The following is a 26,464-nucleotide window of genomic DNA, read 5'->3' as shown; positions in this document are numbered from 1 at the left end:
TGGGAGTGAATAACATTCATGGCTCTGTCACACAGAAGGAAGAGCAGGTGATGCTGGAAGACATTAAGGCGACGCTGCAGGACCTGGACAAAGTGGTGTTTTACTTCAAACAGATGGACGAAACGCTGGTAGCCAGTAAGAGACTCTGACCCATAATCATCACCCTGACCCATAATCATCACCCTGACCCATAATCATCACCCTGACCCATAATCCTCACGCTGACTGCATTCATATCAATTATAAGGGCTTGTTCACATGTTGCATTTTTTTTTTTAAGGAAAAAGTTTTACAGTACTAACAAAGTGAATGAGATTTCTGAAATCTCATGCACACTCTGCTTATTTTTTTTCTTTCTGAAAAGAAGCAGTGTCAAACCTGCAGTATTCTTTTAGCATTTTTGCAGTATTTTTTACCCATTCAGATGAATAGGCAAAAGTGCATCAAAAAAGTGCACATTTTACCCAGCATTATTACTGCCAAATGACGCATTTGTGGTGTAGAGATTTCTGCTGCAAATATCAACGTGTGCACATACCCTAATGCACAGTATGAAGACATGAGGGTCCCAGTGCACGTTGGTCAGTAAGGCGACATTCACACATGCGGTTTTTGAGACCCATGAGTAGAATTGGCTTCAGAAAACACTTCTTTTGTTTGGAAGGGGTGCATGGGGTGGGTGAAGAGTTTTCCGTTTCTTGTAGCAGTTTGAAGAGGTTTCGAAAGATTTTTATTTTTTCCTGACTAGTTCTTTGCATGTACAGCGAAGTGGATTTCCCATAGAAATAAATTGGAAGAGTTTTTCCAAAGTTTTACAACCAGTTATTTGAGGAAGATTTTGGAGAGTATTAGATTAAAAAACCCCAACTCCTTAATAAAACTCCATGGGCACATATCCTATGGGCGTGTTCACACTGCATCTTTTTCTGGCGGTCAGAATTGTCAGTTTTTCAAGCACAAGACACTTTAGGAAATGTGCCTTTTTCAGGAGTTTTGTAAGCTTGAAGCTTTTTTTTTTTTTTTTCATCCAACTTCTTTTTCAACTTTTATCATTTTTTTTTTTCTTACTGACATTTATCTGGCTTTTTTTTTTTTATATAAAGATGAAGAGTAGCGCTTAGCGTTCAACTTCTGCAGAAAAAGATGCAGTGTGAATATACTCCAAGAGTCCTGCACCACAACCTCAATGTCCCTGGCTGCTCATCTTGTTGATCAGTGCAGCTGACCTCTCGGCTCCTTCTTTGCGATCCCGTTATGGACTGGATCTGACAGATGAGACTCCTTTATACCCCTTCTCGTACCCCCAGCAGGCAGATGTAATGCATTGGTGTTTCCTCCAGACACGGCCGTCTTCCACCACATAGAAGGATGCCGCCAGTCCCTCAAGGTCATCTTCTACCTGGACAGTTTCCATTTTTCGAAACTGCCAACTAAGTTTGAGCACGGTGGCTGCTTGAAGCTTCAGTCCGTCCTATTCACACAAGGTGAGTTAAGCCTGTATGGTGATGTCCCTCCAAGTGCTGTACATTTATCTGGGCAGCACGGGACCTCTAGAGTGTTTATTGTCTTGCTAATGACAGAGGATACATGATTTTGGGCTAATAGCTGACGTCTCATTAAACCAGTCTTGGTTGGGTATCTGTGGGTTGTTACTCATGGACTCACGCACTTTGTTGTTGCAGCTCTGGACAGTGCAGAGGGGCAGCCGGGCAGTAATGTATCCCCGGAGGAGATTCGGCAGCAGATTAACCAGAGTTCCCTGGAAAAGGTGCAGAATTACTACCGGAAAATCAGGTAACGTCGTGAACGGGAGTTTTCATTGTAACGAGACAGTTCTTGTTAAAGCCAATTCCAAAAACTAGTTCCTGGAGTCCACGGAACATAAGAGAAACAAAAATCCCAGGACGGAGAATGTGTAGTGTCCTACCTCAAAGGATACCTTTAACCCTTTAACAATGCAGCCTAGTTTGGCAGTTAAAGATTCTGTGATTATTGTTTTATTCTAATATTGTGGTACAGATGTAATTCTATCCTAAAACACCCTATAATGTGTCTATAGTGACCTGCTATAGGGGTCTGTGTCGCCCCATTCTGGGCTGTATTATGGTTCATGTTGCCCTAGGCCTAGACACTCCCTGACAACAAAGAAAATAAGATTGTACTGTAATTGCCCATTTAGATGAGCCAATAATGAGCATTCATTGGAATATTTGTTCGGTATTGCTGGTCCTGATGAATGAGCAAAATGCTCATCTGTTGGGTACCATCATTATCAGTAGGGTATCACCTTGTGTAAAGGGGGAATGTGCTGCCAATAGAATGATACTGTCTTTTCCCATATTCACTTTGTTGGCAAAAAGAACTGTACAACAGGAGCTGGCTGTAATATACAGCTGTGTACTGGACCCAAATATAGCTCTGATCCCAGCAGTTTGACCTCCTCACCTGTCGTTGTCAATAGTGACAGCGGCATGTGCCTCCCACTGTCAGCCGATTGGCACCCCCAAGGCGCGTTCATGGAGTGCCGATTGGTTGCTATCGCAACCGAAGGCCTAACAATGGTCTCCATAATTGCCATATCCACCAGCCTTTCACATCTCGCCGGTGGCAGAATCTAATAGGCCATCTGTCAGTCAAACTCAGACCGGCTAGGTAGTGCTCAATACTACATAAGTTGTACATTATTAATGCAGTCAAAGCATCAAGTCCTCTTAATGGGACTAGTAAAATAAAAGTAAACGTATGAAACCCCAAATCTCAGTTTTAATAATACTAGTAATAATAATAATAATAAAAAGGTTTCTTTGGGACCAAAAAAAACCCTGAAAAATAACACATATTTGGTATTCACAAACACCCATTCTATAAATTGATATTTTCTTTAGTGATTGCGTTAAAAAAAAAAAAATAATGATGAAAAACTACTCCAAAATTGCTGTTTTTGTTAATATCTCCTCTAAACAAAATGTAAATAAGTCAACAAAAAGTTGTACGTATCCAAAAATGGTACCAATAAAATTTTTTAAACCACTGTGCAAAAAAACCAAACACAAATTCGTCATAGTTTTGTAAACCCAAAAAAATAAGTGTTTTGTCTCTCACAATGTGACGAACAAAAAAAAAAAAATTTTTTTTTAAGTGATTTTTGTTTTTGGGCAAAAGAAGTAAAACATAAAAAGGTATAAATTGGGTATCATTACAATCATATCGACCTGTAGAATAAAGTGAACGTGTTAGTTATACTACATGGTGAACTCTGAGAGGTATCAAATTTAGAAACAGTTACAGATGTAATGGTTTTGGGATCATGCGTACTACCAAAAAATAAAAAGTACAGAGTGAACAAAAAGTTTAATGTACCAAAACGATACAAATAAAAGGTGCAGATTGTCCCATAAAAAAACAAGCCCAAGTATCAGAATACGTTGTCCAAAAAATGTTTTGTGTTTTATATATATATATATATATATATATATATATATATATATATATATATATATATATATATATATATATATATATATATATATATATATTTATATATTTGGACAGAGACAACATTTTTCTAATTTTGGTTATAGACATTACCACAATGAATTTTAAACAAAACAATTCAGATGCAGTTGAAGTTCAGACTTTCAGCTTTCATTTGAGGGTATCCACATTAAAATTGGATGAAGGGTTTAGGAGTTTCAGCTCCTTAACATGTGCCACCCTGTTTTTAAAGGGACCAAAAGTAATTGGACAGATTAAAAAAATGTAAATAAAATGTTCTTTTCTAGTACTTGGTTGAAAACCCTTTGTTGGCAATGATTGCCTGAAGTCTTGAACTCATGGACATCACCAGACGCTGTGCTTCCTCCTTTTTGATGCTCTGCCAGGCCTTCACTGCGGTGGTTTTCAGTTGCTGTTTGTTTGTGGGCCTTTCTGTCTGAAGTTTAGTCTTTAACAAGTGAAATACATGCTCAATTGGGTTGAGGTCAGGTGACTGACTTGGCCATTCAAGAATATTCCACTTCTTTGCTTTAATATTTAATAAACTCCTGGGTTGCTTTGGATTTATGTTTTGGGTCATTGTCCATCTGTAGTATGAAACGACGACCAATCAGTTTGGCTGCATTTGGCTGGATCTGAGCACACAGTATGTCTCGGAATACCTCAGAATTCATTCGGCTGCTTCTGTCCTGTGTCACATCATCAATAAACACTAGTGACCCAGTGCCACTGGCATCCATGCATGCCCAAGCCATCACACTGCCTCCGCCGTGTTTTACAGATGATGTGGTATGCTTTGGATCATGAGCTGTACCACGCCTTCGCCATACTTTTCTCTTTCCATCATTCTGGTAGAGGTTGATCTTGGTTTCATCTGTCCAAAGAAGGTTCTTCCAGAACAGTGCTGGCTTTTTTAGATTTTTTTTAGCAAAGTCCAGTCTAGCCTTTTTATTCTTGATGCTTATGAGTGGCTTGCACCGTGAAGTGAACCCTCTGTATTTACTTTCATGCAGTCTTCTCTTTATGGTAGATTTGGATATTGATACCCCTGCCTCCTGGAGAGTGTTGTTCACTTGGTTGGCTGTTGTGAAGGGGTTTCTCTTCACCATGGAGATTATTCTGCGATCATCCACCACTGTTGTCCTCCGTGGGCGCCCAGGTCTTTTTGCATTGATGAGTTCACCAGTGCTTTCTTTCTTTCTCAGGCTGTACCAAACTGTAGATTTTGCCACTCGAAATATTGTAGCAATTTCTCGGATTGTTTTTTTCTGTTTTCGCAGCTTAAAGGGAACCTGTCACCCCGTTTTTTCAATATGAGGTAAAAATAGTGTTCAATAGGGCCTGAGCTGTGCTGTGCAATAGTGCCTTTATTATCACCTGATTCCCCACCTTTGCTGCCAAAATACCTTATTAAAGTCGCCGTTTTCGGCTGTCAATCACGCAGGTCTGGTCAAATGGGCGTGGTGAAATCGCTGTTTCTCCCCCACCTCTTGCTTTTCTTCCCGGCGTTGGCGTAGTGGTTTGCGCATGCGCAACAGCCGTATGCACTGCGCAGCGGCAGAAAAAGAGGGCGATCTGCGCTATTCAAAGGTTTAATCGGTGGCAGCGGCCATCTTCCTGAGGCCGCACGTGCGCAGATGGAGTGCTCTGCTTCCCGGGCTTCAGAAAAATGGCGAGAAGCGAACTCTGTTTCAGGAAAATGGCCGCCTCGATCTCCATCTGCGCACGCGCGGCATCCCGCGGCCATTTTCCTGAAGCGAACTTTACTAAGGTATTTTGGCAGCAAAGGTGGGGAATCAGGTGATAATAAAAGCACTGTTGTACAGCACAGCTCAGGCCCTATTGAACACTATTTTTACCTCATATTGAAAAAACGGGGTGACAGGTTCCCTTTAAGGATGGCTTGTTTCACCTGCATGGAGAGCTCCTTTGACCGCATGTTTACTTCACAGCAAAACCTTCCAAATGCAAGCACCACACCTCAAATCAACTCCAGGCCTTTTATCTGCAAAATTGAGAATGACATAACGAAGGGATTGCCCACACCTGTCCATGAAATAGCCTTGGAGTCAATTGTCCAATTACTTTTGATCCCTTTAAAAACAGGGTGGCACATGTTAGGCCGGTTTCACACGTCAGTGGCTCCGGTACGTGAGGTGTCAGTTTTCTCACGTACCGGAGACACTGACACACGTAGACACATTAAAATCAATGTGTCTCTGCACATGTCATTGATTTTTTGCGGACCTTGTGTCCGTGTGCAAAACACGGAGACATGTCAGTGTTCGTGGGAGCGCACGGATCACACGGACCCATTAAATTCAATGGGTCCGTGTAAAACACGTACCGCACACGGATGCTGTCCGTGTGCCGTGCAGGAGACAGCGCTACAGTAAGCGCTGTCCCCCCAGCGTGGTGCTGAAGCCGCCATTCATTTCTTCTCTCCAGCAGCGTTCGCTGGAGAGAAGATATGAAAAATCTTTTTTTTTTTGTGTGTGTGTTTAAACTAAAGATCCCTGTCACCACCCCCCTCCCTTTTGTGAATTCTGTTCTCGGGCTCCCTCCTGTGGTTGTGAGTGGTACTTCGGCGAGTTCTGTTCATGGACTCCCTCTGGTGGCTGTGAGTGGAGCTGCTGGTTCTGAGATTCCTTCTCCAGCTGATCTCGTTCAGGTCTTGGCTGGCTGCTCTATTTAACTCCACTCAGACCGTTACTTGATGCCAGCTGTCAATGTTCTAGTACTGGTTCAGTTCTTTTGGATCTTTCAGATGACCTGTCTACTTCAGCAAAAGCTAAGTCCCTGCTAGCTCATTTGTTACCACTGTGTTTTTGTCCAGCTTGCTATTATGATTTTATCTTGTTAGCTGGAAGCTCTGAGATGCAGAGTGGCACCACCGCGTCGTGAGTCGGTGCGGTGGTTTCTTTTGCACACTCTGCGTGGTTTTTTGTTAGTTTTTATGCTGACCGCAAAGATACCTTTTCTATCCTCAGTCTGTTTAGTTCAGTCTGGCCTCCTATGCTGAAACCTATTTCATTCCTGTGTTTGTGACTTCCATCTTAACTCACAGTCAATATATGTGGGGGCTGCCTATTTCTTTGGGGTATTTCTCTGAGGCAAGGTAGGCTGTATTTTCTATCTTTAGGGGTAGTTAGCTCTTAGGCTGTGAAGAGGCGTCTAGGCCGAGTCAGGAACGCTCCACAGCTATTTCTAGTTGTTGTGATAGGATTAGGGCTTGCGGTCAGCAGAGCTCCCACTTCCCAGAGCTCGTCCTGTATTGCTAGTTTGCTCATCTGGTCATTTCTAGTGCTCCTAACCACCAGCTCAACATAACAGTACAGCTGGCCAGCAAAGTGTTAATGCATCTCAATAGAGGGATAAGAGAAGTTCTGAGACCATTTTTTTTTTCTCTGCAGTGTGTTTTGTATTTCTTTTCCCCTTAACCTCTGGGTGGTTCAGGACACAGGTGTAGATATGGACATTCAAGGTCTGTCCTCTTGTGTGGATCAACTCACTGCAAGGGTACAAAGCATTCAAGATTATGTAGCTCAGAACCCGATGTTAGAACCCAGAATTCCAATTCCTGATTTGTTTTCTGGGGATAGATCTAAGTTCCTGAATTTCAAAAATAATTGTAGACTGTTTTTTGCTTTGAAACCCCGCTCCTCTGGTGACCCCATTCAGCAAGTAAAAATCATTATTTCTTTGCTGCGTGGCGACCCTCAAGACTGGGCATTTTCCCTTGCGCCAGGAGATCCTGCATTGCGTAATGTAGATGCGTTTTTTCTGGCGCTTGGATTGCTTTATGATGAACCAGATTCAGTGGATCAGGCAGAGAAAATTTTGCTGGCTTTGTGTCAGGGTCAAGATGAAGCGGAGGTATATTGTCAGAAGTTCAGAAAGTGGTCTGTGCTTACTCAGTGGAATGAGTGTGCCCTGGCGGCAATTTTCAGAAAGGGTCTTTCTGAAGCCCTTAAGGATGTTATGGTGGGATTCCCCATGCCTGCTGGTCTGAATGAGTCTATGTCCTTGGCCATTCAGATCGATCGACGCTTACGTGAGCGCAAAAATGTGCACCATTTGGCGGTGTTTTCTGAGCAGAAGCCTGAGCCTATGCAATGTGATAGGACCTTGACCAGAGCTGAACGGCAAGAATACAGACGTCAGAATGGGCTGTGTTTTTACTGTGGTGACTCCACTCATGCTATCTCTGATTGTCCTAAGCGCACTAAACGGTTCGCCAGGTCTGCCACCATTGGTACGGTACAGCCAAAATTTCTTTTGTCCGTTACTCTGATTTGCTCTTTGTCATCCTATTCTGTTATGGCATTTGTGGATTCAGGCGCTGCCCTGAATTTGATGGACTTGGAGTTTGCCAGGCGCTGTGGTTTTTTCTTGGAGCCCTTGCAGTATCCTATTCCATTGAGAGGAATTGATGCTACACCTTTGGCCAAGAATAAGCCTCAGTACTGGAATCAATTGTCCATGTGCATGGCTCCTGCACATCAGGAGGATATTCGCTTTTTGGTGTTGCATAATCTGCATGATGTGGTCGTTTTTGGTTTGCCATGGCTACAGGTCCATAATCCTGTATTGGATTGGAAATCAATGTCTGTATCCAGTTGGGGTTGTCAAGGGGTACATGGGGATGTCCCATTGTTGTCTATTTCGTCTTCCCATCCTTCTGAAGTCCCTGAGTTCTTGTCAGATTACCGGGATGTATTTGATGAGCCCAAATCCAGTGCCCTACCTCCTCATAGGGATTGTGATTGTGCTATTAATTTGATTCCTGGTAGTAAGTTTCCGAAGGGCCGACTGTTCAATTTATCTGTGCCAGAACACGCTGCAATGTGGAGTTATATAAAGGAGTCCTTGGAGAAAGGGCATATTCGCCTGTTGTCATCACTGTTGGGAGCAGGGTTCTTTTTTGTGGCCAAGAAGGATGGTTCTCTGAGACCTTGTATAGATTACCGCCTTCTTAATAAAATCACCGTCAAATTTCAGTACTCTTTGCCGCTACTGTCTGATTTGTTTGCTCGGATTAAGGGAGCTAGCTGGTTCACCAAGATAGATCTTCGAGGGGCGTATAATCTTGTGCGTATTAAACGGGGCGACGAATGGAAAACAGCATTTAATACGCCCAAGGGCCATTTTGAGTACTTGGTGATGCCATTCGGGCTTTCTAATGCTCCATCTGTGTTTCAGTCCTTTATGCATGACATCTTCCGAAAGTACCTGGATAGATTCATGATTGTATATTTGGATGATATTTTGGTCTTTTCGGACGATTGGGAGTCTCATGTGAAGCAGGTCAGAATGGTGTTCCAGGTCCTTCGTGCTCATTCCTTGTTTGTGAAGGGGTCTAAATGTCTCTTTGGAGTTCAGAAGGTTTCATTTTTGGGCTTCATTTTTTCCCCTTCTACTATCGAGATGGATCCTGTTAAAGTTCAGGCCATTTATGCTTGGACTCAGCCTACTTCTGTGAAGAGCCTTTAAAAATTTCTGGGCTTTGCTAATTTTTACCGTCGCTTCATCGCTAATTTTTCTAGTGTTGTTAAACCATTGACTGATTTGACCAAGAAAGGTGCTGATGTGGTCAATTGGTCCTCTGCGGCCGTTGAGGCTTTTCAGGAGCTGAAGCGTCGTTTTTCTTCTGCCCCTGTGTTGTGTCAGCCAGATGTTTCGCTCCCGTTTCAGGTCGAGGTGGATGCTTCTGAGATTGGAGCAGGGGCTGTTTTGTCTCAGAGAGGTTCTGATGGCTCTGTGATGAAACCGTGTGCTTTCTTTTCTAGAAAGTTTTCGCCTGCTGAGCGCAATTATGATGTGGGTAATCGAGAGTTGTTGGCTATGAAGTGGGCGTTTGAGGAGTGGCAACATTAGCTTGAGGGAGCCAAACATCGCGTGGTGGTCTTGACGGATCACAAGAATCTGACTTATCTCGAGTCTGCCAAGCGGTTGAATCCTAGACAGGCTCGATGGTCGCTGTTTTTCTCCCGCTTCAATTTTGTGGTTTCGTACCTTCCGGGTTCTAAGAATGTGAAGGCTGATGCCCTTTCAAGGAGTTTTGTGCCTTATTCTCCGGGAGTTCCTGAGCCGGCTGGTATTCTCAAGGAGGGGGTGATTTTGTCTGCCATCTCCCCTGATTTGCGGCGGGTGCTGCAGGAGTTTCAGGCTGATAGACCTGACCGTTGCCCAGCGGAGAAGCTGTTTGTCCCTGATAGATGGACTAGTAGAGTTATCTCTGAGGTTCATTGTTCGGTGTTGGCTGGTCATCCTGGAATCTTTGGTACCAGAGATTTGGTGGCTAGATCCTTTTGGTGGCCTTCCTTGTCACGAGATGTGCGTTCTTTTGTGCAGTCCTGTGGGACTTGTGCTTGGGCTAAGCCCTGCTGTTCTCGTGCCAGTGGGTTGCTTTTGCCCTTGTCGGTCCCGAAAAGGCCCTGGACGCATATTTCCATGGATTTTATTTCAGATCTCCCTGTCTCTCAGAGGATGTCAGTTATCTGGGTACCTTTGCCTAAATTGCCTTCCTCCTCTGATTTGGTTCCATTGTTTTTCCAGCATGTGGTTCGTTTACATGGCATTCCGGAGAACATCGTGTCGGACAGAGGTTCCCAGTTTGTTTCAAGATTTTGGCGGTCCTTTTGTGCTAAGATGGGCATTGATTTGTCTTTTTCTTCAGCTTTCCATCCTCAGACAAATGGCCAAACCGAACGAACCAATCAGACTTTGGAAACATATCTGAGATGTTTTGTTTCTGCTGATCAGGATGATTGGGTGTCCTTCTTGCCTTCGGCTGAGTTCGCCCTTAACCCCTTCCCGACCCATGACGCCACATAGGCGTCATGAAAACCCGTGCCAATCCGACCCATGACGCCTATGTGGCGTCATGGAATGATCGCGTCCCTGCAGATCGGGTGAAAGGGTTAACTCCTATTTTACCCGATCTGCAGGGAGAGGGGGAGTGGTGCTTCAGCCCAGGGGGGGTGGCTTCACCCCCCCGTGGCTACGATCGCTCTGATTGGCTGTTGAAAGTGAAACTGCCAATCAGAGCGATTTGTAATATTTCACCTAAAAAACAGGTGAAATATTACAATCCAGCCATGGCCGATGCTGCAATATCATCGGCCATGGCTGGAAAACCTGAAGTGACCACCCCCCACCCCACCGATCGCCCCCCCCACCGCTCCGTTATGGGGTCCGGTCCCCTCCGTCCTGTGCTCCGCTGCCCCGTGCTCCTGCCCGCTCCCCCGTCCTGCTGTCCGCTCCCCCCGTCCTCCGATCACCCCCCCTGTGCTCAGATCCACCCCCCCACCACCCCTTCATACTTACCGATCCTCCCGGTGTCCGGCCGTCTCCTCGCTGGGCGCCGCCATCTTCCAAAATGGCGGGCGCATGCTCAGTACGCCCGCCGGCCGGCAGATTCCTTACAGGTACATTTTGATCGCTGTGGTAGGTTCTACCACAGCGATCAAAATAAAAAAAATAATAAATAAACCCCCCCCTTTATCACCCCCATAGATAGGGACAATAATAAAATAAAGAAAATATATTTATTTTTTTTTCCCACTGTGGTTAGGGTTAGAACTAGGGTTAGGGTTAGAACTAGGGTTAGGGTTACGGGTAGGGTTAGGGTTATGGCATGTGCGGATTTGGCAGCGGATCCGCAGCGGATCGGCCGCGGATCCGCAGCGGATCGGCCGCGGATCCGCAGCGGATCGGCCGCGGATCCGCGGCGGATTGGCCGCTGCGAATTCGTAGCAGTTTTCCATCAGGTTTACAGTACCGTGTACACCTATGGAAAACCAAATCCGCTGTGCCCATGGTGCGGAAAATTCCGTGCAGAAACGCTGCGTTGTATTTTCCACAGCATGTCAATTCTTTGTGCGGATTCCGCAGCGTTTTACACCTGTTCCTCAATAGGAATCCGCAGGTGAAATCCGCACAAAAAAACACTGGAAATCTGCTGTAAATCCGCAGGTAAAACGCAGTGCCTTTTACTTGCAGATTTTTCAAAAGTCGTGCGGAAAAATCTCACACGAATCCGCTACGTGGGCACATACCCTTAGGGTTAGGGTTGGAATTAGGGCTAGGGTTGGAATTAGGGTTACGGGTGTGTTGGGGTTAGGGTTGTGGTTAGGGGTGTGTTGGGGTTAGGGTTGGGATTAGGGTTATGGCTACAGTTGGGATTAGGATTAGGGGTGTGTTGGGGTTAGTGTTGAAGTTAGAAATGAGGGGTTTCCACTGTTAGGGCACATCAGGGGTCTCCAAACGCAACATGGCGCCACCATTGATTCCAGCCAATCTTGCATTCAAAAAGTCAAATGGTGCTCCCTCCCTTCCAAGCCCCGACGTGTGCCCAAACAGTGGTTTACCCCCACATTTGGGGTACCAGCGTACTCAGGACAAACTGGGCAACAACTGTTGGGGTCCAATTTCTCCTGTTACCCTTGCAAAAATAAAAAATTACTTGCTAAGACATAATTTTTGAGGAAAGAAGAATTATTTTTTATTTTCACGGCTCTGCGTTGTAAACTTCTGTGAAGCACTTGGAGGTTGAACGTGCTCATCACACATCTAGATAAGTTCCTTGGGGGGTCTAGTTTCCAAAATGGGGTCACTTGTGGGGTGTTTCTACTGTTTAGGCACATCAGGGGCTCTGCAAATGCAACGTGACGCCCGCAGACCATTCCATCAAAGTCTGCATTTCAAATGTCACTACTTCCCTTCCGAGCCCTGACGTGCGCCCAAACAGTGGTTTACCCCCACATATGGGGTATCACTGTACTCACAACAAACTGGGCAACAAACATTGGGGCCCAATTTCTCCTGTTACCCTTGTGAAAATAAAAAATTGCTTGCTAAAACATCTTTTTTGAGGAAAGAAAAAAGATTTTTTATTTTCACGGCTCTGCGTTGTAAACTTCTGTGAAGCACTTGGGGGTTGAATGTGCTCATCACACATCTAGATAAGTTCCTTGGGGGGTCTAGTTTCCAAAATGGGGTCACTTGTGGGGTGTTTCTACTGTTTAGGCACATCAGGGGCTCTGCAAATGCAACGTGACGCCCGCAGACCATTCCATCAAAGTCTGCATTTCAAATGTCACTACTTCCCTTCCGAGCCCTGACGTGCGCCCAAACAGTGGTTTACCCCCACATATGGGGTATCACTGTACTCACAACAAACTGGGCAACAAACATTGGGGCCCAATTTCTCCTGTTACCCTTGTGAAAATAAAAAATTGCTTGCTAAAACATCTTTTTTGAGGAAAGAAAAAAGATTTTTTATTTTCACGGCTCTGCGTTGTAAACTTCTGTGAAGCACTTGGGGGTTGAATGTGCTCATCACACATCTAGATAAGTTCCTTGGGGGGTCTAGTTTCCAAAATGGGGTCACTTGTGGGGTGTTTCTACTGTTTAGGCACATCAGGGGCTCTGCAAATGCAACGTGACGCCCGCAGACCATTCCATCAAAGTCTGCATTTCAAATGTCACTACTTCCCTTCCGAGCCCTGACGTGCGCCCAAACAGTGGTTTACCCCCACATATGGGGTATCACTGTACTCACAACAAACTGGGCAACAAACATTGGGGCCCAATTTCTCCTGTTACCCTTGTGAAAATAAAAAATTGCTTGCTAAAACATCTTTTTTGAGGAAAGAAAAATGATTTTTTATTTTCACGGCTCTGCGTTGTAAACTTCTGTGAAGCACTTGGGGGTTGAATGTGCTCATCACACATCTAGATAAGTTCCTTGGGGGGTCTAGTTTCCAAAATGGGGTCACTTGTGGGGTGTTTCTACTGTTTAGGCACATCAGGGGCTCTGCAAATGCAACGTGACGCCCGCAGACCATTCCATCAAAGTCTGCATTTCAAATGTCACTACTTCCCTTCCGAGCCCTGACGTGCGCCCAAACAGTGGTTTACCCCCACATATGGGGTATCACTGTACTCACAACAAACTGGGCAACAAACATTGGGGCCCAATTTCTCCTGTTACCCTTGTGAAAATAAAAAATTGCTTGCTAAAACATCTTTTTTGAGGAAAGAAAAATGATTTTTTATTTTCACGGCTCTGCGTTGTAAACTTCTGTGAAGCACTTGGGGGTTGAATGTGCTCATCACACATCTAGATAAGTTCCTTGGGGGGTCTAGTTTCCAAAATGGGGTCACTTGTGGGGTGTTTCTACTGTTTAGGCACATCAGGGGCTCTGCAAATGCAACGTGACGCCCGCAGACCATTCCATCAAAGTCTGCATTCCAAAACGTCACTACTTCCCTTCCGAGCCCCGGCATGTGCCCAAACAGTGGTTTACCCCCACATATGGGGTATCAGCGTACTCAGGAGAAACTGGACAACAACTTTTGGGGTCCAATTTCTCCTGTTACCCTTGCAAAAATAAAAAATTCTGGGCTAAAAAAATATTTTTGAGGAAAGGAAACACATTTATTATTTTCACGGCTCTGCGTTATAAACTTCTGTGAAGCACTTGGGGGTTCAAAGTGCTCACCACACATCTAGATAAGTTCCTTGGGGGGTCTAGTTTCCAAAATGGAGTCACTTGTGGGGAGTTCCTACTGTTTAGGCACATCAGGGGCTCTGCAAATGCAACGTGACGTCCGCAGAGCATTCCATCAAAGTCTGCATTCCAAAACGTCACTACTTCCCTTCCGAGCCCCGGCATGTGCCCAAACAGTGGTTTAGCCCCACATATGGGGTATCACCGTACTCAGGAGAAACTGGACAACAACTTTTGGGGTCCAATTTCTCCTGTTACCCTTGCAAAAATAAAAAATTCTGGGCTAAAAAAATATTTTTGAGGAAAGGAAACACATTTATTATTTTCACGGCTCTGCGTTATAAACTTCTGCGAAGCACTTGGGGGTTCAAAGTGCTCACCACACATCTAGATTAGTTCCTTGGGAGGTCTAGTTTCCAAAATGGGGTCACTTGTTAGGGAGCTCCAATGTTTAGGCACACAGGGGCTCTCCAAACGTGACATGGTGTCCGCTAATGATTGGAGCTAATTTTCCATTCAAAAAGCCAAATGGCGTGCCTTCCCTTCCGAGCCCTGCCGTGTGCCCAAACAGTGGTTTACCCCCACATATGGGGTATCATCGTACTCAGGACAAACTGGACAACAACATTTGGGGTCCAATTTATCCTATTACCCTTGGAAAATTAAAAAATCCTGGGCTAAAACTCATTTTTGAGGAAAGAAAAATTATTTTTTTATTTTCACGGCTCTGCGTTATAAACTTCTGTGAAGCACCTGGGGGTTATAAGTGCTCACTATGCATCTAGATAAGTTCCTTGGGGGGTCTAGTTTCCAAAATGGGGTCACGTGTAGGGGAGCTCCAATGTTTAGGCACACAGGGGCTCTCCAAACGCGACATGGTGTTCGCTAACGATTGGAGCTAATTTTCCATTCAAAAAGTCAAATGGCACGCCTCCCCTTCCGAGCCTTGCCGTGCACCCAAACAGTGGTTTACCCCCACATATGAGGTATCAACATACTCAGCAGAAATTGCCCAACAAATTTTAGGATCCATTTTATCCTGTTGCCCATGTGAAAATGAAAAAATTGAGGCTAAAAGAAATTTTGTGTGAAAAAAAAGTACTTTTTAATTTTTACGGATCAATTTGTGAAGCACCTGAGAGTTTAAAGTGCTCACTATGCGTCTAGATAAGTTCCTTGGGGGGTCTACTTTCCAAAATGGGGTCACTTGTGGGAGCGCTCCAATGTTTAGGCACACGGGGGCTCTCCAAACGTGACATGGTCTCTGCTAGCGATGGAGATCATTTTTCATTCAAAAAGTCAAATGGCGCTCCTTCCCTTCCGAGCCTTACCATGTGCCCAAACAGTGGTTTACCCCCACATGTGAGGTATCAGTGTACTCAGGAGAAATTGTCCAACAAATTTTAGGATCCATTTTATCCTGTTGCCCATGTGAAAATGAAAAAATTGAGGCTAAAATAATTTTTTTGTGAAAAAAAAGTACTGTTTAATTTTTACGGATCAATTTGTGAAGCACCTGGGGGTTTAAAGTGCTCACTATGCTTCTAGATAAGTTCCTTGGGGGGTCTAGTTTCCAAAATGGGGTCACTTGTGGGGGAGCTCCAATGTTTAGGCACACGGGGGCTCTCCAAACGCGACATGGTGTCCGCTAAAGATTGGAGCCAATTTTTCATTCAAAAAGTCAAATGGCGCTCCTTTCCTTCCAAGCCCTGCCGTATGCCCAAACAGTGGTTTACCCCCACATATGAGGTATCAGCGTACTCAGGACAAATTGGACAACATCGTTCGTGGTCCAGTTTTTCCTTTTACCCTTGGGAAAATAAAAAAATTGTTGCTAAAAGATCATTTTTGTGACTAAAAAGTTAAATGTTCATTTTTTCCTTCCATGTTGCTTCTGCTGCTGTGAAACACCTGAAGGGTTAATAAACTTCTTGAATGTGGTTTTGAGCACCTTGAGGGGTGCAGTTTTTAGAATGGTGTCACTTTGGGGTATTTTCAGCCATATAGAACCCTCAAACTGACTTCAAATGTGAGGTGGTCCCTAAAAAAAATGGTTTTGTAAATTTTGTTGTAAAAATGAGAAATCACTGGTCAAATTTTAACCCTTATAACTTCCTAGCAAAAAAAAAATTTGTTTCCAAAATTGTGCTGATGTAAAGTAGACATGTGGGAAATGTTATTTATTAACTATTTTGTGTCACATAACTCTCTGGTTTAACAGAATAAAAATTCAAAATGTGAAAATTGCGAAATTTTCAAAATTTTCGCCAAATTTTCGTTTTTTTCACAAATAAACTCAGAAATTATCGACCTAAATTTACCACTAACATGAAGCCCAATATGTCACGAAAAAACAATCTCAGAATCGCTAGGATCCGTTGAAGCGTTCCTGAGTTATTACCTCATAAAGGGACACTGGTCAGAATTGCAAAAAACGGCAAGGTCATTAAGGCCAAAATAGGCTGGGTCATGAAGGGGTTAATAATCGGGCCAGCTCGGCCACTTTGGTTTCGCCGTTTTTCTGTAATTCTGGTTTCCACCCTCGTTTTTCTTCAGGGCAGGTTGAGCCTTCGGACTGTCCTGGTGTGGATTCTGTGGTGGACAGGTTGCAGCAAATTTGGACTCACGTAGTGGACAATTTGACATTGTCCCAGGAGAAGGCTCAACGTTTCGCTAACCGCCGTCGCTGTGTTGGTCCCCGACTTCGTGTTGGGGATTTGGTTGGTTGTCGTCTCGTTTTGTTCCTATGAAGGTTTCGTCTCCTAAGTTTAAGCCTCGTTTCATTGGTCCTTATAAGATTTCTGAAATTATTAATCCTGTGTCATTTCGTTTGGACCTTCCAGCTTCTTTCGCCATCCATAATGTGTTCCATAGGTCGTTGTTGCGGAGATATGTGGCTCCTATGGTTCCCTCCGTTGATCCTCCTGCCCCGGTGTTGGTTGAGGGGGAGTTGGAGTATGTGGTGGAGAAGATTTTGGATTCTCGTATTTCGAGACGGAAACTTCAGTACCTAGTCAAGTGGAAAGGTTACGGTCAGGAGGATAATTCCTGGGTGGTTGCCTCTGATGTTCATGCTGCCGATCTTGTTCGTGCCTTTCATTTGGCTCGTCCGGAGCGGCCTGGAGGCTCTGGTGAGGGTTTGGTGACCCCTCCTCAAGGGGGGGGGGTACTGTTGTGAATTCTGTTCTCGGGCTCCCTCCTGTGGTTGTGAGTGGTACTTCGGCGAGTTCTGTTCATGGACTCCCTCTGGTGGCTGTGAGTGGAGCTGCTGGTTCTGAGATTCCTTCTCCAGCTGATCTCGTTCAGGTCTTGGCTGGCTGCTCTATTTAACTCCACTCAGACCGTTACCTGATGCCAGCTGTCAATGTTCTAGTACTGGTTCAGTTCTTTTGGATCTTTCAGATGACCTGTCTACTTCAGCAAAAGCTAAGTCCCTGCTAGCTCATTTGTTACCACTGTGTTTTTGTCCAGCTTGCTATTATGATTTTATCTTGTTAGCTGGAAGCTCTGGGATGCAGAGTGGCACCACCGCGTCGTGAGTCGGTGCGGTGGTTTCTTTTGCACACTCTGCGTGGTTTTTTGTTAGTTTTTATGCTGACCGCAAAGATACCTTTTCTATCCTCAGTCTGTTTAGTTCAGTCTGGCCTCCTATGCTGAAACCTATTTCATTCCTGTGTTTGTGACTTCCATCTTAACTCACAGTCAATATATGTGGGGGCTGCCTATTTCTTTGGGGAATTTCTCTGAGGCAAGGTAGGCTGTATTTTCTATCTTTAGGGGTAGTTAGCTCTTAGGCTGTGAAGAGGCGTCTAGGCCGAGTCAGGAACGCTCCACGGCTATTTCTAGTTGTTGTGATAGGATTAGGGCTTGCGGTCAGCAGAGCTCCCACTTCCCAGAGCTCGTCCTGTATTGCTAGTTTGCTCATCTGGTCATTTCTAGTGCTCCTAACCACCAGCTCAACATAACACCTCCCACCCCCTGTGCGCCCGCCCGCTGGAAATAGAATACTCACCCGGCTCCCTCGATGCGTCCTCTCAGCGCCGCAGCTTCTCCTGTATGAGCGGTCACGTGGTGCCGCTTATTACAGTGATGAATATGCGGCTCCACCTCCCATAGGGGTGGAGCCGCATATTCATCACTGTAATGAGCGGTACCACGTGACCGCTCATACAGGAACAAGCTGCGGCGCTGAGAGGATGCATCGAGGGAGGCAGGTGAGTATTTTTTTTCCAGCGGGCGGGCGCACAGGGGGTGGGAGGGGGGTGGTGACAGGGATCTTTAGTTTAAACACAAAAAAAAAAAAGATTTTTCATATCTTCTCTCCAGCGAACGCTGCTGGAGAGAAGAAATGAATGGCGGCTTCAGCACCAGATGCAGGGGACAGCGCTTATCTCTAGCACTATCTCCTGCACGGTCCGTGTGGTACCCAGTCGGCACACGGCTGCCGCACGTGTGCCACACTGATGTGCCACGTGAGCACACGGACATGGATAACTTCGGTACCGATTTTTCCGGTGCCGGAATTAACTGGACGTGTGAGTCTGGCCTTAAGGAGCTGAACCTCCTAAACCCTTCATCCAATTTTAATGTGGATACCCTCAAATGAAAGCTGAAAGTCTGAACTTCAACTGCATCTGAATTGTTTTGTTTAAAATCCATTGTGGTAATGTCTATAACCAAAATTTGAAAAATGTTGTCTCTGTCCAAATATATATGGACCTAACTGTATATACATATATACAGCTCTGGCAAAAATTAAGAGACCACTGCAAAATGTTCAGTTTGTCTGATTTTTCTCTTTATAGGTATATTTTTGAGTAAAATGTAAATTTATTTAAGTTTATTTTATAAACTTCTGACAACATGTCTCCGAATTTCCATGCAATAAATTTGTTTTGTTTTTTCTGAAAAGGAGAAATGGTCAAAATTACAAAGAAAAACCCAGACCTCAAATAATGCAAAGAAAACAAGTTCATAATCATTTAGAAACAACAATACTATTGTTTTACTCAGGAAGAGTTCAGAAATCAATATTTTGTGGAATAACCATGATTTTTAATCGCAGCTTTCATGCGCCTTGGCATGCTTTCCACCAGTCTTTCACACTGCTTCTGGCGCAAAAATTTAAGCAGTTCTTGGTTTGATGGCTTGTGACTATCCATCTTCCTCTTGATTACATTCCAGAGGTTTTCAATGGGGTTCAGGTCTGGAGATTGGGCTGCCCATGACAGGGTTTTGATGTGGTGGTCTCTTAACTTTTGCAAGAGCTGTATTACAAAATAAATAATTTAAAAAAACAAACATATATATTTGGTATTGTCCTGACTGCATCGACATGCAGAAGAAGTTTAACGTGACATTTGTACTGAACGGTGAATGATATTTGGACGAAAACAAAATATAGAATTACTGTTTATTTGTTCTTTTTGCCTCCCAAAGAAGGTGATAAAGTCAAATGTACCACAAAATGGCAGCAGTTTTTTTTTTTTTTTTTCAATCAGCATCTGCCACAACTATGCACAGTATATATGTAAGCCGTTGTGTAGGGGCCATTCTTAGCAGCACGTTCTGCTTGTCACTGCTCACCTAGTTATTACCGCAGTGTCACCCCCAATATCACCGCTGTATCTTCTCTTCTATATCTCCTCATTATCCATTCTATATCACCATTGTCCCCCATTTGTGCTGCATTGTGCCTCAGTGTGAGATCTATATTTTTATTTTAGGGCATTCTACCTGGAGAAATCAACAGACTCCAATACCACAGCCATAAAGATTGACCAGGTAAAGAGGAACCATTATCTTTGGGGGTCTTGTGACGCTGTTTGGTTAAGGGGTAACGTCTATTCATGGATAGCTAAAGTCATGCTGGTTCTGTGCCCTCAGCTGATTCGCCCCATAAATGCACTGGATGAGCTTTGTCGGCTCATGAAGTCTTTCATCACCCCAAAACAGTCACCATCAGAATTCTGCAGGAACAGTTTGTCAGGGGCTGCACTTCTGCCAATCTCCTCAGAGCTCTGCTACCGCCTGGGGGCCTGCCAGATCGTCATGTGCGGCACAGGAATGCAGAGGTAAGTGATGCTGTACTGTCCTGTATGTACGTGTACTATCCTCTGCACATATGTACTGTCTGCCCTTCCTCCATATGTGTACATATGTTCTATATCTCACATCCTCCATACCCTTACATACATGGACTATTTACCCATCCTCCACATATACTATACCGCCCAGTTTCCATATCTGGATAGACAAGTATGTACTATAGCTCCCAACTTACATACATGTACTAACCCCCCTCCATACCGGCACATAAATGTTCTAACCCCCCTTCTCCTTCCCTATACATGGATGAACTATCCTCACATCCTACATACATGTCCATCCCCTAATCCTTCATACCCTTACGTCCAATGCCACCCATACTCTTTCCTCCCTTCTTCTATATATATTCTAACTATGCCCATGCCATGCCTATTCAGGCACGTACTACTCCTCCCATCCTCCATAATCATGTATACATGTACATATGTGTACTATAACCCCATTCTCCATGGGTGTGTGACATTATTATTCCCTCTGCACAGGAGTACGCTGAGTGTGTCCCTAGAACAGGCTGCCATCCTGGCCCGGAGTCACGGACTGCTCCCCAAGTGCATTATGCAGGCTATGGACATAATGAGGAAACAGGTGAGAACTGGACATCGAGTGTTGAAGGATTAGTGACCTCCAGATGGCTGGACGTGGTGCTCTCCAACCCTCCCCTAATCTTCTGGTTTTGTTTTTTAGGGTCCTCGTGTAGAAATCTCCGCAAAGAATCTAAAAGTTAGGGATCAAACATTGCAGTCTGCACCACGGTGAGTGCATCCCTTCTTCCACCCTCCACCACACTACCAGTGCTCAGTGCCACTTTTTCCCTCACTACCAGATGCTACCCCTGCTTAGTGCCACACATTCACCCTATCAGATACCACCCCTGCTCAGTGCCACACACTCACCCTACCAGATACTACCCCTGCTCAGTGCTACACTATCTGATACTACCACTGCTCAGTGCCACTTTTTTCCCTCACTACCAGATACTACCCCTTCTGAGTGCCACACACTCGCCCTACCAGATAACACCCCTGCTCAGTGCCACACACTCGCCCTACCAGTTATTACCCCTGCTGAGTGCCACACACTCACCCTATCAGATAATACCGCTGCTGGGTGCCACACACTCGCCCTACCAGATACTACCCCTGCTGTGTGCCACACACTTGCCCTACCAGATACTACCCCTGCTGCCTGCCACACACTCACCCTACCAGATACTACCCCTGCTGCGTGCCACACTCGCCCTACCAGATGCTATTCCTGCTGCGTGCCACACACTTGCCCTACCAGATACTACCCCTGCTGAGTGCCACACACTCACCCTATCAGATAATACCGCTGCTGGGTGCCACACACTCGCCCTACCAGATGTTACCCCCCCTGCTGCGTGCCACACACTTGCCCTACCAACCATAGAAAAATTCAACATTCTGCATTATCAGGCTTCTTGGGCCATTATATTCATTTGTCTCTCATTGTTGAGACTGGCTTGCATTTATCCCTGGCTAATCTGAGACTTTGCGCAAGCGCATTCCCCGCAGTGTGCGTGCTGCCTTGGCAACTCAGAGCGGACTGCCCACTTCCGCTCTGTGAAGCCGGCGCATGCGCAGTGCCTACACGCCGGGCCCGGCACTTTCAGACGCCATGGTTGAATCCCCATGTGGCGCTCCCAGCAGCCTCACAGCTGTTTTCGGTAAGTGTACCGTTCATTTGATATTTAAGCAGGAGGTAGGACAGTGGGGCACTACCCCTGACGAAGCCACAGCTTAGTGGCGACACGCGTTGGGTGCCTCTGTCCGCACCTCTTTTTCTCCACAGGGCACACATGTCCTATTGACCTGGCCTGACCCTGCTTTATACTGGTACCTTAGGGACATTACGGTCATTGGTTGATCTCTATTTCAGGCGGTTGGTTTCATGCAAGGTGGACATGGGTTGGTATATTTATCTTTGTATTAGTCTTTACTAACCAGCATTTCTGCCCTTCATGGTCTACATGGGCATTTACCTGTCCTGCATGTTATCACGTCCTGTGTGACATTTAGGCTACGTTCACACGATCCGTTTTTTGCTGCGGATCCGTAGCTGAATTGCAGCTACGGATCCGCAGCCGTTTTCCATGCAGGGTACAGTACAATGTTACCCTATGGAAAACAAAACCCGCTGTGCCGACGATCCTTTTTTTCGCTGGAAAATCCGCGCGGATTTGCCAACGGAAAAAAGAAGTACCATGTCAATTCTTTCAGCGGATTCCGCTGCGGGTTTCCAACAGCACCAATAGGAAACTGCAGTTGGAAACCCGCAGTGGAATCCGCAGAAGAAAAAGGACACAAATCCGCCGAGAGAAGCACCGCCGTTTTCCACTGCGGATTTCCCCGAAAAAGGACCGGAAAAATCCGCAGTGAAAAACGGATCGTGTGAACGTAGCCTTAGGGTATTTTTCCTTACGGTGCTTAATAATATTACCTTAGGGTACTGGCCAGGTTGCTATTATATACTTTTTGCGCCATTTAGGTGTTATCGTACTTTATACATGTGAATTATACCCTGTTGTGGGAGGTGCGGTCTTTTGCCTTATTATAGGCTCTGTGTAAATATTGGGATATTGTATATCCCTTTGTTGTTTTAAATGCTTTTAGTGTGTTTTGTTTCCTGCATATTTGTTTAATAAAGCTGTGTTATTTATTCATATAAGTGGTGACTCCCGTTTATAAGGCCTACCTTTTTCTTGTAGTATACATGTGACACTTGCCCTACCAGATACTACCCCTGCTGAGTGCCACACACTCGCCCTATCAGATAATACCGCTGCTGGGTGCCACACACTCGCCCTACCAGATGCTACCCCCCCTGCTGCGTGCCACACACTTGCCCTACCAGATACTACCCCTGCTGAGTGCCACACACTCGCCCTATCAGATAATACCGCTGCTGCGTGCCACACACTCGCCCTACCAGATTCTACCCCTGCTGAGTGCCACACTCTCGCCCTATCAGATAATACCGCTGCTGGGTGCCACACACTCGCCCTACCAGATACTACCCCTGCTGAGTGCCACACACTCGCCCTATCAGATAATACCGCTGCTGGGTGCCACACACTCGCCCTACCAGATGCTACCCCCCCTGCTGCGTGCCACACACTTGCCCTACCAGATACTACCCCTGCTGAGTGCCACACACTCGCCCTACCAGATAACACCCCTGCTCAGTGCCACACAGTCGCCCTACCAGTTACTACCCCTGCTGAGTGCCACACACTCACCCTATCAGATAATACCGCTGCTGGGTGCCACACACTCGCCCTACCAGATGCTACCCCCCCCTGCTGCGTGCCACACACTTGCCCTACCAGATACTACCCCTGCTGAGTGCCACACACTCGCCCTATCAGATAATACCGCTGCTGCGTGCCACACACTCGCCCTACCAGATACTACCCCTGCTGCCTGCCACACACTTGCCTTACCAGATACTACCCCTGCTGCCTGCCACACACTCGCCCTACCAGATACTACCTCTGCTGCGTGCCACACTCGCCCTACCAGATACTATTCCTGCTGAGTGCCATACACTCACCCTACCAGATACTACCCTTGCCCAGTGCCACATTCCCAGACTACCATATACTACCCTTGCTTAGTGCCACCCATCCCCTTTGATCAGTGCCACCCATTCCTGTATTACCATATACTATCCTTTCCCATCCCTCACTCTTTGCTTTTACTCTTGCTACATGTCACCCTCCCCTACCAGGCACCAGCTTGTGAGATTCTCCAGAACATCAGATGCCATGTTGTCCTCTCCTGCCGAACTGAACTTTTGTCCTGGTTCTAACCAGACAATTTTTCTTCATGTTTCCCATCTTTTGTCTCCCGCAGGATCTACAGACTGTGTGTTCCACCACTAGATGGAGACTTGTAACTTTCTGCCTTTTAAAAACGTCTTACGCCACTGGGCACCGGTGACATGAAGGGACCCGTTGGCGACAGAGAGGCCAGTGCCCATTGTGACTTCCCTGGGAAAGGGTAAAACCAATAAATTGGGCTCCTCCCAGGATTCCTGGCACACACTAGACTTTTTGGACACTGGAAGTGTGCAAGGGTATATCAGTGTTATCACGTGGCTACACTGGAGGGTGAGAACTAAACTGCAAAACGTGACTACCTGACCGCTCTAACCAGGAGTGAAGCTCCTCTGTCTGCCCAACAAGCAACGCCACTGCCGCCAGTATTAGGAACCGAGCTGCACTTTCTGACCATTGATGGCACAAAACTATTTATTATGACTTGTAGATGGCTCCCCACAACCCTCTCCCTAATTTTACCCCAGTTTTATCTCAGCTTTTATTTTAGACTTTTATGTTCGGATGTTTTATATGTGGAGATTTTACTTTTATAATTAAAGAAGTGTTTAAGGAAACATCCTAACAAAAGAAGAAACCCATCCCGCTGGCTGCACCAAAATGGAACCTTACCCAGAATACTTCACAATGCTCTTGAGGCCTAATGATGTCATCACACGGGACCAATCTCCTCCATCTCTCTTAGGTCTGTTCTACACAAGGATGATGCCACAGTCCCTCTAAAACTGTGACCTCTATCATTCAAACAATATGGCGGCTCCTATAACATCATAGCCATGAGCGGCCCTCTTTCTGCAGGGTCGACCGTCCACCTATAGAATGTATTGTAGATTGTGCCCCCTTCCACATGAGTGTCTGTGAATGAAGTGATGGCTGCTGGACCCTCTGTAAAGCGACCTGTGGTGATAATACAGTATTTGACCTTGGGTGTCCACGTCATTAAGAGCCACCTTAGAACCACCTGGGAAGCTTGTCCTCGAAGCCATACCATGTCTGTTGTTGTCCTACGCCTGGACATGACGTTTGTTTGTCATAGCTGCCTCATACTAAATTGTGGGATAATGGTTGTAGGTTGTCAGGGTATTCATACATTTCACAGCAGGTATTGCTTACAGTTAGAGTGGCCTTATACAAGGAGGATGTTTACAAGGTTAGGGCCAAGCGTCTTAAAGGGGTTTTCTGGTTTCAGGAAAACCCCTCATTTGGCTGCAGTTTGTTTAAAAAAATAAAATAAAACTGAATTGTACTTTACTCACCATTCCTGGGTCCCGCACTGAATCTACATGGCTCTGCCCAAGTTGATGACATAAACCGTTAAGAGCCACTGAGCTCATTGATTGGATACAGCGCTGTTGACGTCCTTTACAGTATCAGACACTGTGTGCAGCGGCATATTCAGTGTTGGACCTGGGGAGGGCAAGTATGAAGGAGTTGGTTTTTAAAGCAAACTGTAGTCAGGGAGATGGGGAGGGATTTCTGAAACTGGAAAACACCTTAAAAACACTGTACATAATTGTGGAGTTCTCCTCTGATGGTGCAGTATCAACACGACTTCAGTCAAGTATTACTCCATCTCTACCTTTACTCCAAATTCCTAGAGGCAGAGCACAATCTTGTCATGGTTCATCTGGAAGAAGCAATAACGTCCCAAGAAGTGACCTTACGACATTAGTGGCCACACTTTCCAGATCTCCAGACTCATTCATGATGCCATCTCTTCTGCTGCAGCCTCCCGTCCAGTCATCTGTGGACACTTGCCAGGTCGCAGAGTATGGAGGTTCAGACCTGTATGTGGTCACTACCCCGCTTCCACCATTATCACACATTCCTCTTACTTGAATACATTACAATTTAGGGGTTTTGTTGGCATCCATCTTCTTTGTATCCTCCTGAGCCTAAAATGAGAAGTTGATGTCTGCTGCATGATGACTGAAATGGAAAAACCACCACCTCCCTGCAGATTAGATGCTGTTTCTCGTAATACTTGCATCCTATATAAATCCATCTATCAGGGCATTCTCTGTAGGATCTCATTACTTTCTCTTCTTTCCACTTTCTCTTTTTTTTTTTGGAGGCGCCACTTTTATTTGTACAGATGACCCTGTCATTTTAAATGTGTCTTAAATAAACAATTTACATATAAAGCGTGTGTGGTGATCTGCTGTAGAGCCTTCTCACCCCCTAGTCTCGTCCGCGTCCGTAATGCACTGCTACACCTGACATATCAGAAGGGGATATGTTGTCATTGGAAACACTCTGTGAGGCAGCTTCAGGGCGTGGGCCAGTAAAAGAAAGGGTTAAAAATCTGTTTAATTTTTTATTTGAACCATAACCAGCTATTTTGTGTTTTTCGGAAGCTTTGCTTGTGGCATCAATGATGCTTATCCTTCCATAAATCCACATCTCTACACCGTGTCAGACTGGGCTGCTAAGGGCCCACCAGTAACCAACTCCAGGGCGCCACTTTTCAGCTAAATGCAAATGT

General features: G+C 45.4%; 1 protein-coding gene across 2 annotated transcripts in view; it reads left to right on the top strand.

Moving 5' to 3' along the window:
• The window catches only part of PREX1 (phosphatidylinositol-3,4,5-trisphosphate dependent Rac exchange factor 1), a 136,552-nt gene extending 110,432 nt beyond the window's left edge, over nt 1-26,120 (top strand). Inside the window, exons 32-39 of one of the 2 annotated variants that reach the window (XM_077253294.1) lie at nt 36-135; nt 1,308-1,484; nt 1,683-1,794; nt 19,739-19,796; nt 19,899-20,086; nt 20,603-20,705; nt 20,805-20,872; nt 23,996-26,120. In XM_077253294.1, the coding sequence (XP_077109409.1) occupies nt 36-135; nt 1,308-1,484; nt 1,683-1,794; nt 19,739-19,796; nt 19,899-20,086; nt 20,603-20,705; nt 20,805-20,872; nt 23,996-24,038 (849 nt within the window). In that variant the 3' untranslated portion in view covers nt 24,039-26,120. The remainder of the gene's footprint in view (nt 1-35; nt 136-1,307; nt 1,485-1,682; nt 1,795-19,738; nt 19,797-19,898; nt 20,087-20,602; nt 20,706-20,804; nt 20,873-23,995) is intronic. The other variant, XM_077253295.1, reaches the window with a different exon arrangement.
• Nucleotides 26,121-26,464: the final 344 nt, after the last annotated feature.

This window comes from Ranitomeya variabilis, chromosome 4 (assembly GCF_051348905.1).
Source record: "Ranitomeya variabilis isolate aRanVar5 chromosome 4, aRanVar5.hap1, whole genome shotgun sequence".
NCBI classification, from domain to species: Eukaryota; Metazoa; Chordata; class Amphibia; order Anura; family Dendrobatidae; genus Ranitomeya; species Ranitomeya variabilis.
The sequence above is the reverse complement of the archived record's forward strand: the minus strand, read 5'-3'. Positions and strand labels throughout refer to the sequence as shown.